The sequence below is a fragment of the Rhinoderma darwinii genome, chromosome 6 (assembly GCF_050947455.1).
Source record: "Rhinoderma darwinii isolate aRhiDar2 chromosome 6, aRhiDar2.hap1, whole genome shotgun sequence".
Taxonomy (NCBI): Eukaryota; Metazoa; Chordata; class Amphibia; order Anura; family Rhinodermatidae; genus Rhinoderma; species Rhinoderma darwinii.
Genome location: NC_134692.1, coordinates 43,767,406 through 43,780,923, shown reverse-complemented (window position 1 = coordinate 43,780,923; position 13,518 = coordinate 43,767,406). Strand labels below are relative to the sequence as shown.

The 13,518-nt window shown below is 39.3% G+C and overlaps 1 protein-coding gene across 1 annotated transcript in view; it reads left to right on the top strand.

Annotated features, from left to right (window-relative positions):
- COL6A3 (collagen type VI alpha 3 chain) overlaps positions 1 to 13,518 on the top strand; it is a 112,622-nt gene that overhangs the window by 82,320 nt on the left and 16,784 nt on the right. The window contains exons 38-44 of the mRNA XM_075829613.1: positions 290 to 783; positions 1,442 to 1,538; positions 1,741 to 2,439; positions 2,540 to 2,642; positions 7,145 to 7,233; positions 8,270 to 8,560; positions 9,526 to 9,606. Coding sequence (XP_075685728.1) covers positions 290 to 783; positions 1,442 to 1,538; positions 1,741 to 2,439; positions 2,540 to 2,642; positions 7,145 to 7,233; positions 8,270 to 8,560; positions 9,526 to 9,606 — 1,854 coding nt within the window. The remainder of the gene's footprint in view (positions 1 to 289; positions 784 to 1,441; positions 1,539 to 1,740; positions 2,440 to 2,539; positions 2,643 to 7,144; positions 7,234 to 8,269; positions 8,561 to 9,525; positions 9,607 to 13,518) is intronic.

Below are 13,518 nucleotides of genomic sequence, written 5' to 3'. Positions count from 1 at the left end.
AGTAGATGTCCAAAATAAAGACATAACACACTGGGGGGGCAAACTGGAGGCATTTAGAGGTACAATATGGCCCCTCACATTATGGGCTGTATACAAAACATATACTGCCATGTGCATAAGGCCATCAGAGTCTCATTCAGTCATATACTGCGTTGGTCAAAAACGATATGTTGTTTTTTGGCTTTGGTAATGGAATACAAAAACTGCATTGCAATGAAGCTATTGTAAGACAAATATTGACATGTTAATTACAATGTAAATTTATTCTAAATTATTCTACCCTGTTAAGGTCCAAAAGAATGTCCCGTGTACCCCACTGACTTGGTGTTTGCTATTGACACGTCCACTGATGTAAATCGCAACCAATTCAACAACATGAAGGATGCTGTATTGAGAATGGTTAACCAGCTCACAATTACAGACAGCAATTGTCCAAGAGGGGCTCGTGTGGCTCTACTAACCTACAATAGTGAGGTCACCACAGAGGTCCGCTTTTCTGAAGGTCTGAGGAAGCCAGCTCTGCTTAAAGTCATTGAAGACCTGCAGTTGAAAACAAATAGCAAACAGAGAAGTCTGGACATGGCTATGTCCTTTGTGGCACGAAACACATTCAAGAGGGCACGTGGAGGGTTCATGACTAGAAAGGTGGCTGTTTTCTTCAGTAATGCCCCATCAAGAGGTTCAGTACAACTTAATGAAGCTGTACTTAAACTATATGATGCTGATGTGGCCTCTGTTTTCCTTACAAATCGAGAAGACCGGGCACTGGGAAATGCTTTGAAGGTGAGGATTGCAAACAGAAAACGATGTGAATTTTCTATCTGAAATCGATCTGAAAGACTCCCCCAAATGAATATGTCAAACTAGAGGTGTGGTAGATGCAGCAAAGTGGATATTTCCCAATCTTTAGTAGTAACCTAGACATATTCCTTGACTCTAGAGCAGTTTTTGGTTGCACACTATACAGCATTAAGAACAGCCATACTTGAACATTTGACCGATGTATGGAGACCTTGTAAATACGATGCAGTATATTTAATATTGATGTAATGAGTTTTACATAAAAATATACATTAAAACATTTTAATTTAATAGAATCCTCATTTACTTTGGGGGACAATTCGAATTTCACTCCAGACACACTAAATATATTATTACATTTGTTCTATTGTTGGCCGTTAATGTTACTACATGAGCATAGCTGTATCTGTAATATTAGTTCTTGTGTTGAAATCTGGTAGGGCACCAATAGCTAGTAGTGGTAAGTTTATCATAACCATACGGTCAATAGTCAGTCTGCTCAAAGTTGATTTAATTGTCTGTCAATGCAAATTGTGAGAATAGGCTTAGTTCCAAGGAAGTGGAGCAATTCTTAAAAAAAACTCTCTCATTGAAAACTTTTACTCCTCCTAATAACAGCTTTTACATGTATGTCTCCTAGGTTAATAACACAGATGTGGGCAAGGCTTTTGTGCTTGGCACTGGTGCTCAAATCAATGATACAATACGCCAAATATTTTCCTGTCATGTGTGTCTGGGTAAGTAATACGCAAAAATAGAATGCATTTATAATATATAAATATTTAGCAAATACTGTCATAGCATTGCTATCCGTATTTAGCAAGATTTTTTGTAATAGAAAATGTTTTCTGATGATTTATGAGTAAGTTGTTTGTCGAATAGTTTAAAATGTTTTATATATTTTGCCTATAAATATGACTCAATACTTTTTATCTGTAGATATTTGTGATTCACCCAGTGAATGTGGAGTTACTATTCCCAGAGGAGACCTTCGTTTACGACGTTCAGCCGCAACTGATGTAGACATTGACCTAGCCTTCCTGCTGGACAGTTCAGATTCTACAAATCCAGCCCAGTTTGCGGAAATTAAGAGATTTGTGTCACATGTGATAGGACAACTAGAGCTTAGCCAGGAACCTAAATCCTCTTCCCATCACGCCCGCATAGCTGTCCTCCAACATGCCCCCTATGAGCATCAGACCAATGCCAGTTTCCCCCCTGTAAAAGTGGATGTTGGACTGACTGATTACACAGAAAAAGAGAAACTTCAGGCATTTATCCAGACTAAAATGACACAACTCTATGGAACACGGGCACTGAGCAATTCTATCAAGTATGTTGTGGAGCATGTATTTGAGGGTGCACCCAACCCCAGGACCATGAAAGTAATATTTCTCATTCTGACCGGAGACGTAAAGTCTCATGAGCTACAGCAGCTTCGTCAAACTATAATTGAGGCCAAATGCAAAGGTTACTTCTTCGTCATTCTAAGCATAGGAAACAAGGTGAATTCTGCACAGCTGAACTCATTGGCTAGTGAGCCCCATGATGTTTTCTCCAAGAAGGCAGATAAGGCATCTGAGCTTCATGAAGAGACTCTTATGAGATTTGGATTGCACCTACCAGGATTTATCAGCAGTAAGTAAACACAAAATCAATGTAGCAGCTACCTTAGTCTTTACAGTGTATGGATAGAGAGTAGATAATATTTTATGTTTCTTATTCTCTTTGTTCACAGGTGAAAATGCATTCCATCTCTCTCCTGAAATACAAAAGCATTGTGACTGGTTCCAGAATGATCACCCTGCTAGCACTTCACAGGATGAGACTATTATTGACGAGTATGTGATCTTATATAATCATATTGGTTGACAGTGGCATTCAGCCTGTGGGTCTCTGAAAAAGGGCTGGTATAATGGTGGATTTCACCTACTTCGTCACCCACTAGTACTACCTCCTTTATATTCAGGATCACTAGGGTTATGCCTAGTTCCCCTACCTTTTCCTTATACTAACGTTAATCTACTTGCTTTGCTGCTACGTAAGTGTATACGACTGTGTAAATAGAATTGTATAGTAAATAAAGGTAATATTTATTAACATACAGTAATCACTCTCATATATGAAATACAGTAACTAAACACAGAACACAGTAACCGATCACCGTATAGTATCAGTATACCCCAATACATATAACAATTAATATATACTGAATATACTCACACTATACGTAGTACAGTATAAACACGGTATCACAATCCTAATTATAGCGCCACCCACTTACCTAAACGTTACGTTACAATACAATACACATGCACATGCTCACTGTTTCTGTCCCACTCCCACCTAGCAATAATTTTCCCTGTACACTTAAGGTATGTTCACACGTAGAGTCAAAAATGTCTCAAAATACGGAGCTGTTTTCAAGGGAAAACAGCCCCTGATTTTCAGACGTTTTTTGAGCAACTCGCGTTTTTCGCGGCGTTTTCGCAGCGTTTTTTACGTCCGTTTTTGGAGCTGTTTTCATTGGAGTCTATGAGAAAACGGCTCCAAAAACGTCCAAAGAAGTGTCCTGCACGTCTTTGAGGAGGCAGTCATTTTATGCGTCGTCGTTTCACAGCTGTCAAACGACGATGCGTAAATTACAGGTCGTCGGCACAGTACGTTGGCAAACCCATTCAAATGAATGGGCAGATGTTTGCCGATGTATTGCAGCCGTATTTTCAGACGTAAATCGAGGCATAATACGCCTCGTTTACGCCTGAAAATAGGTCGGGTGAACCCAGCCTAAGGGATAAATCAGGTAACAGGGACAGCAAGGGTTAACTTAGGAACTCAGGAGGAAAAAGGGATAACAAGGGGAATGGGTTGCTGTATACCAGGGGATAGCAGGTACTGCAGGGCTAGCAGGTTACTGCAGGGGTTACTTAGGGATAACTATGGTTACTGCAGGGGTTACTCAGGGTCGCAAGGGGTAGTAGGGGAACTCAGGACTGCAAGGGTTACTTAGGGAATTCAGGGCTACAAGGGTTAACAGGGTATGGGAATGTGCAGGTGAAAAGCTGGAGAGAAAGGGTTACTTAGGGTGTATAGGGGAGAAGATACTTAGCGGTTCATGTGGTCCAAAGTTGGTGTGGTCTCTCAGGAAGGGCCATGAGGCAAGAGCAGACCAGGAGGGAAGGGGCTTCTGTTGGGAGCTGGGGAGCAGGAAAAGAGAGAGAACTGTGGTTCCACTTGTCCTTTTGTCCTTTTAAACCCTCCCGTGCACATCTGTGTGACATCACATGCTTATGGATACCTCATGGAATACCATTACCTAGTGAGGGGGATGGAAGTAGTTGGAACTTCCTGCTTCCTCCCCAGAATCTTGAGGGGGAAGGAAGGTAAGTTAACCAGTGGGGATGGCCTGTGGTACATGAGTGTATCGCAAGATACATTCCCAATTACCTCTCTGGCCCCCTGCAGAGTAAGGAGACAGGCTTCTTTTTCATCTCACTCTCTGCTAAGCCTACGACCAAGTCTGTGATTCTACTGACCTGGCTCCTGGGACATCAAGATATACATATTATATATACACACACATATATATGTACATACATACACTACACATACCCCCCCCCCCTCCATCTCCATTGAAAGGGGACACTTCCCTTTACAGTCTCTAACTTTCTTGTCAGGAGAAGATGCTAGGTCTAACGTGCTGTAAAAACTGCAGGTCAATAGAATTCTATTTTATTGAGATTATATTTTAGGCTTTAGGATGTACAAAATAGCATTGTAATGTAAATAAAATAGGAAGGACCTAGTCATACTGTTGTCATGTAGATAATTAGACACTTCGACAGACTTGCACTCTAGTTGAAGAGCTTGTTAAATGTGGACAAGATGAGACTGAGTAGATCTGGTAACTGTAGCTGCTCAGGCTATGAGCCCTTGAAAATGCAGCAGACAAAAAAAGAGAGACAGCACTCCAAAGTAGTGGATGAAAATGGTGATGTGTTTTAATCACGCCACAGGCAGGCCAGCCTGTGGGGTGATTAAAACATATCACCATTTTCATCCACTACTTTGGAGTGCTGTCTCTCTTTTTTTGTCTGCTGCATTTTCAAGGGCTCGTAGCCTGATCCTAGGAGGAGTTGCACCCACCACTGGAGCTCTGTTGCTTTTCTATGTCATATATATCTAAATATATATATATATATATATATATATATATATATATACAGTGAAGGAAATAAGTATTTGATCCCTTGCTGATTTTGTAAGTTTGCCCACTGTCAAAGATATGAACAGTCTAGAATTTTTAGGCTAGGTTAATTTTACCAGTGAGAGATAGATTATATATATATAAAAAAAAAAGAAAATCACTTTGTTAAAATTATATATATTTATTTGCATTGTGCACAGAGAAATAAGTATTTGATCCCTTTGGCAAACAAGACTTAATACTTGGTGGCAAAACCCTTGTTGGCAAGCACAGCAGTCAGACGTTTTGTGTAGTTGATGATGAGGTTTGCACACATGTTAGATGGAATTTTGGCCCACTCCTCTTTGCAGATCATCTGTAAATCATTAAGATTTCGAGGCTGTCGCTTGGCAACTCGGATCTTCAGCTCCCTCCATAAGTTTTCGATGGGATTAAGGTCTGGAGACTGGCTAGGCCACTCCATGACCTTAATGTGCTTCTTTTTGAGCCACTCCTTTGTTGCCTTGGCTGTATGTTTCGGGTCATTGTCGTGCTGGAAGACCCAGCCACGAGCCATTTTTAATGTCCTGGAGGAGGGAAGGAGGTTGTCACTCAGGATTTGACGGTACATGGCTCCATCCATTCTCCCATTGATGCGGTGAAGTAGTCCTGTGCCCTTAGCAGAGAAACACCCCCAAAACATAATGTTTCCACCTCCATGCTTGACAGTGGGAACGGGGTTCTTTGGGTCATAGGCAGCATTTCTCTTCCTCCAAACACGGCGAGTAGAGTTAATGCCAAAGAGCTCAATTTTAGTCTCATCTGACCACAGCACCTTCTCCCAATCACTCTCAGAATCATCCAGATGTTCATTTGCAAACTTCAGACGGGCCTGTACATGTGCCTTCTTGAGCAGGGGGACCTTGCGGGCACTGCAGGATTTTAATCCATTACGGCGTAATGTGTTACCAATGGTTTTCTTGGTGACTGTGGTCCCAGCTGCCTTGAGATCATTAACAAGTTCCCCCCGTGTAGTTTTCGGCTGAGCTCTCACCTTCCTCAGGATCAAGGATACCCCACGAGGTGAGATTTTGCATGGAACCCCAGATCGATGTCGATTGACAGTCATTTTGTATGTCTTCCATTTTCTTACTATTGCACCAACAGTTGTCTCCTTCTCACCCAGCGTCTTACTTATGGTTTTGTAGCCCATTCCAGTCTTGTGCAGGTCTATGATCTTGTCCCTGACATCCTTAGAAAGCTCTTTGGTCTTGCCCATGTTGTAGAGGTTAGAGTCAGACTGATTAATGGAGTCTGTGGACAGGAGTCTTTTATACAGGTGACCATATAAGACAGCTGTCTTTAATGCAGGCACCAAGTTGATTTGGAGCGTGTAACTGGTCTGGAGGAGGCTGAACTCTTAATGGTTGGTACGAGATCAAATACTTATTTCTCTGTGCACAATGCAAATAAATATATATAATTTTGACAATGTGATTTTTTTTTTATTTTTTATATAATCTATCTCTCACTAGTAAAATTAACCTAGCCTAAAAATTCTAGACTGTTCATGTCTTTGACAGTGGGCAAACTTACAAAATCAGCAAGGCATCAAATACTTATTTCCTTCACTGTATATATATGCAGTCCAGATACAAATGAACACAGCACTCCAACATACCTATATATCAGGCCATGTGCTCGTTACCAGGGGATGAATCAATTCCCCAACTTGAGTATAAAGCAACAATAGAACATAGTAACGGCACCAGGACTTCAGAGTAGATGAAACGGGGTGAATTTATTCACCTCAAGTGAGCGACGTTTCGGTTCAACAGAGAATCGAGTCTCATCTTGCCGTTACTATGTTCTATGGTTGCTTTATATATATATATATATCTATCTATCTATCTATCTATCTAAGACTGACATACTTCACTGAGCTTGCCCACAACTTCTTTGTAGGCACAGGAAACCATATAGCCTACACCTGGTATGAACATGAATGAAGTCAAATTCTCTTTAAAAAAACATCAGCATAGATGCCGACTTTCCAATAATCTTTTTTACACCACCCCTTAATAATTCATTATTGGATAAAGAATTTATTTTTTCTTAACTAAGACTATTTCATCCGTTTCTCTTTATGATTGACAGGACGCAGAATGCAGTAATACCTGATGAGCTGTTAACCAGCAGAAAGCCAGAGGTTATGACAGTACGTGCAAGCACTGACAAAGCTAAAGGTAACTGTGTAATACTTACCTTGGACCCTAAGTGATACATTTCCTTTTTACCTCTTTATTGGCTGAAACAAACCTGATACATGTATTCTTATTTTCTCTCTTTCTTCTTCAATACAATATTTTATATCTATAGTCTAAAAAGCAGTCCGTCTTTACCTTTCCTTTTGGTTTAATATATCCTGGGATGAGTGGCGCAAGATGACGAGCTTTGAAAAACAAAACTTTTGCGTTACTCATTACTCCCGAAATGGTTTCTTTTTCACAGCTGGTACTTTGTACCATAGCACAAATCACTCATGCACTAAATTGTTGATTTGTGGGTTTTGAGATGAATACGCAATATGATAAAAAAAAAAATTATAACTTCTGAATAATATATTCCTTATATTGCTCTTCCCCTGGTGCCCCTGTTTGAGTCTAAAGAGTGGAAGAACCCACAAATACACTTAAGAGCCTGCGGGGGCTGTGGGTGATACAAGGATACAAAGAACACCAAAGAGGGAATCCATGTGTCATGCTCCACCCCCTTAGGTCCTGCACTATGCAAAACATAGTGTATCCATTTACCAGGAACCTTCAGTTCAATGTATAATGTAGCAATCATTATTAATCTTGACCTACAAAAAAACACTTAGGGAATTTATTAATCTGTGGATAACAATGCCAAAGCCATGTTATGTGTGCAATATGTTACATGTATCATAACAGGTAAATGTAACTTTAATAAAGAAGAGATAAGACAATCATGCAATATAATATGCAATTTTTAATTTTTTTTATAAAGCTACAGTTTAACTACTTCCATGGTAGTTTGTGGTCACTGCATTTATAATTGTAGTTGATCCTATATGAAAATACTTCCCTCTAATGAATATATAAAAACACTAGCAGAAGTGATTTTTATGTTGAGAATTGGCATCTGCATTCTTGACTCAGTAGATTCTAGTTAGCAATAAAATAATTATAGCGTAGACATTATCACTTTTTTACCATTTGATTAAATGATCTTAACAAAAACGGTTCTACTTCTTCCAAGATCATACAGTGACTACACAAATGACAACCCTCCCAAAGACTGAGCTGTTTGTATCTGATGTAACAGCGAGCAGTGTGCATTTCAGCTGGACCATCACTGACCCCCAGATGCCGCACGTCTTTGAGCTGAGTATCACCTCTTTAGATGACAACACTCTAGTCCTTAAAGAGAATGTCACTGGCACTGAGAGACTCATTGGGGGGCTAATGAGTGATCAGCTTTATCAAGTCACTATTACAGGGCAGCACAAGAATCTTGGCCTGATCACCTACCAAGCAACATTTACTACTAGTAAGTATGAACTTCTGTGTTCCTAAATATGGTCAATTTATGGGAGATTTTAACAGACAAACATGCTCAAGAGCAGAGACTGTTAAATGCATAGTAAAACAAAACTTGGAAGTTGGGTTTAGAGAGGATGACTCATTTGGCTAGTACTTGTATTTTCCATTCACACAACAGTAATATTGCAGAAAATATCTCTCTAGGAATATAAGATTCTCAGAACTGTTTGGGTATTTCAGAAATGGTGTATTTGAAGTGGTGCATAATGTAATCCAATTAGTTATAGCCTCATCTATTGAACACTTGGTAATTTGAGAATGAGCTTGACATAACAGTATAATCTGTCGCCAAATTTCAAGGTCCTATTACAATGCCCGATATGGGCCGTGAAAAGGAGCGCCGATCAACGAGGCAGTTTGTTGATCGGCGCCCGTTTGCTCCTTTTACAAGGAGAAATGTTGGTTATGTATGGGACGAGCGCTCGTTACTACAATCGTTCATCCCCATACATTTCTATCATGTCAGCAGCACATCTCCCTGTTTACACAGGGAGATGTGCTGCCGACCATGATAAAATTTAATGCTGCATATATGAGCAGATCAGCCGATGAACGAGCGTACGATCGTTCATCGGCTGATTGTTGTCCTGTTAACACAGAGCAATCACATGAATGAGCATTCTTATGAATGCTCATTTGCCCAATAATTGGCTTGTGTAAAAGGGTCTTAACTCTATGATTGCAGTTAGACGATTGTGTATGTGAGATAGAGATTGACATATAGAGCTACGATGGATGAAGTAAGGACCCAGAGCACAATATTTTAATATCCCAGTTGTTATTTAATAAGTATGACTACACATTACATACAGGGTAAATGGAAGGGTCCTGGTACGTTAGAACAGAATGCAATATTATAAAGCAGATTTATTAGTTCTTAAAGACATAAATGTACACAATTCTGACTTACAGGTAAATCTCAACCCAAGTCAGAAATTGTGGAGCATGCTGAAAAGGTAGTGAGCACAGAACCCCTGGATACTCCTGAAATAGGTGAGTGATAAAGAACCAGCTGAAATATAAATGAGTATTCTTCTGAATTGAACCAGCTTCTTAAGAATAAGAATGTAAAAGGCACTGATAACATAGACGTAAGAATATTATAAACAGACATATGCACACGTGTTATAATACACACATAATCAAGGTGGTTATCAGTTGTGATTAAGAACTTGCTAAGGTTTAAAGCATATGTTCACTCTTGAACACCATTTAAAATTCAGTTACGATGTATTACATAATGACATAGGTTAAAAAAAAGACACTCATCCATCAAGTTCAGTTTTTCTCTGTCTTTGTTTATACCCTGAAATTCTGTCTGCTTTTGCAGCTGCTGCTTGACATTGAGTGTTGCTGCTTAGTTTACTGGTAACCAGCTTACCCTAGTGCTTCTCTTGCTCTGTTAACCCCAGTTGTATTCCATTTAATGTTTACACCATAATATTAAAATGCAGCCTAGACGCATTACTTTACATTTATCAACATATTGTAATGGAAAGTTGTATTCCCAATTCTACTTGCTGCTTCTGGAACCAGTCAAAAAGCTTATTGGCAGGCACATCTTAGCTGAGCTGCTACAATGCAGTACAATAGTTAGTTTTGCCTACATTAGACTACTGTACAATGCCTGGTGTGAAGACTACACTTCCTGGAATTCAAATCAACAAAAGCATACCTTGAGTCAGCAAGGAGTACTGGGAAATTTCAGCTTTGAAACCTACGGAACTGTGAACGCAGCTGTGGACTATAATACAGGCTAGTACAGGGGCAGTACATGATTAGTAAAGTAATCTATGGGTCAAGTTACTGTAAGGAGTTTTCCAAGGATCATAAATTATCACCCATTCACAGGAAAGCTCGATCGCCGTTCCAATCAATGTCCTTCTCACTGCGGTCGAGCAGTGAGTAGGAACTGGGGTTCGGGACCCCTGTTCTTATGATCGGTGGGGTCCCAGTCGTGGTGCCCCAGCGATCAGAAAACTATCAACTATCCTGTGGATAGGTGATAATTCATGATGGTGGGAAAATCCCTTTAACTTTTTATGTAGTTAGCTATATACGAAATGGTGATCAAATATGAACATATACTGTAAATAGAATAAATAGGAGATATATTTTACATTAAATATAGTTGAAATAATATATATTTGAACCAATGATGTTGACTATGCTCAAGTGGTGTCTATAAAAATAAGCGTACTATCTCTAGTGAATATGTACATAATGCTCTAAATTATACTTAGTTACCGTAATTCATTTCTCAGCTTCTCAAATAGGGCTAAGATTCAGTAAATAACACTGTACATTTCTTATGGACTTTGTAAATTCATTGGTAATATTGTTTACAATCAGTAAACATTAAAGCATTATATAATCACATTTACTCCATACAGATGTATAAACGCAAGTTAAAATTACCTTTACGTCAATGAAACAGCTCCAGCCACTTTAGATGAATTATTAATGTTACATATATTAACAGTAGCTTGTTAGTTATATAATGCAGTAACAGGTGCACATGCCGGTTTTTGAAGGACACAGCCGTTAGCAAAAGCCATTATTTCTCTCCACCAAGTCCGTACACAGCTTTACATCTTCAGGTGATATAAAATAGCAGTTTGAACATGACAGACTTGTGAGTCAGAAAAAAATAAATATTATATACTTATTGTGTAGTATATGTAGTATGCAGTATATGCTTATTGTGTAGTATATGTAGTATGTAATATATGCTTATTGTGTAGTATATGTAGTATGTAGTATATACTTATTGTGCAGTATATGTACAGGGTGGGCCATTTATATGGATACACCTAAATAAAATGGGAATGGTTGGTGATATTAACTTCCTGTTTGTGGCACATTAGTATATGGGAAGGGGGAAACTTTTCAAGTTGGTTGTTGACCATGGCGGCCATTTTGAAGTCGACCATTTTGTATCCAACTTTAGTTTTTTCAATGGGAAGAGGGTCATGTGACACATCAAACTTATCGAGAATTTCACAAGAAAAACAATGGTGTGCTTGGTTTTAACGTTACTTTATTCTTTCATGAGTTATTTACAAGTTTCTGACCACTTATAAAATGTGTTCAAAGTGCTGCCCATTGTGTTGGATTGTCAATACAACCCTCTTCTCCCACTCTTCACACACTGATAGCAACACTGCAGAAGAAATGCTAGCACAGGCTTCCAGTATCCATAGTTTCAGTTGCTGCACATCTCGTATCTTCACAGCATAGACAATTGCCTTCAGATGACCCCAAAGATAAAAGTCTAAGGGGGTCAGATCGGGAGACCTAGGGGGCCATTCAACTGGCCCACGACGACCAATCCACTTTCCAGGAAACTGTTCATCTAGGAATGCTCGGACCTGACACCCATAATGTGGTGGTGCACCATCTTGCTGGAAAAACTCAGGGAACGTGCCAGCTTCAGTGCATAAAGAGGGAAACACATCATCATGTAGCAATTTCAGATATCCCGTGCCCTTGAGGTTTCCATTGATGAAGAATAGCCCCACTATCTTTGTACCCCATATACCACACCATACCATCCATTTTTGTGTTCCAACAGTCTTGGAGGGATCTATCCAATGTGGGTTAGTGTCAGACCAATAGCGGTGGTTTTGTTTGTTAACTTCACCATTCACATAAAAGTTTGCCTCATCACTGAACAAAATGTTCTGTGTAAACTGAGGGTCCTGTTCCAATTTTTGTTTTGCCCATTCTGCAAATTCAGTGCGCCGATCTGGGTCATCCTCGTTGAGATGCTGCAGCAGCTGGAGTTTGTAAGGGTGCCATTTGTGAGTAGCTAATATCCGCCGAAGGGATGTTCGACTGATGCCACTCTCCAGTGACATGCGGCGAATGCTACGCTGTGGGCTCTTGCTGAATGAAGCTAGGACAGCCACTGGTGTTTCTTCATTAGTGACAGTTTTCATGCGTCCACATTTGGGCAAATCCAACACTGAACCAGTTTCACGAAACTTGGCAAGCAGTTTGCAAACTGTAGCATGGGAGATGGGTGGTCTCGTAGGGTGTCTTGCATTGAAATCTGCTGCAATGACCCGGGTACTGCGTTCACCAGACATCAACACAATTTCTATCCGCTCCTCACGTGTTAATCTCTGCGACATGTCAATGGCTGTAAACAAAGAGAAGCTTGTAAATAACTCCTGAAAGAATAAAGTAACGTTAAAACCAAGCACACCATTGTTTTTCTTGTGAAATTCTCGATAAGTTTGATGTGTCACATGACCCTCTTCCCATTGAAAAAACTAAAGTTGGATACAAAATGGCCGACTTTAAAATGGCCGCCATGGTCAACACCCAGCTTGAAAAGTTTCCCCCTTCCCATAAACTAATATGCCACAAACAGGAAGTTAATATCCCCAACCATTCCCATTTTATTTAGGTGTATCCATATAAATGGCCCACCCTGTAGTATGTAGTATATGGTTATTGTGTAGTATATGTAGTATGTAGTATATGTAGTATATGCTTATTGTGTAGTATATGTAGTATGTAGTATATGTAGTATATGCTTATTGTGTAGTATATGTAGTATATGCTTATTGTGTATTATATGTAGTATATGCTTATTGTGTAGTATATGTAGTATGTAGTATATGCTTATTGTGTAGTATATGTAGTATGTAGTATATGTAGTATATGTTTATTGTGTCGTATATGTAGTATATGCTTATTGTGTAGTATATGTAGTATATGCTTATTGTGTAGTATATGTAGTATGTAGTATATGCTTATTGTGTAGTATATGCTTATTGTGTAGTATATGTAGTATATGCTTATTGTGTAGTATATGTAGTATGCAGTATATGCTTATTGTGTAGTATATGTAGTATATGCTTATTGTGTAGTATATGCTTATTGTGTAGTATATGT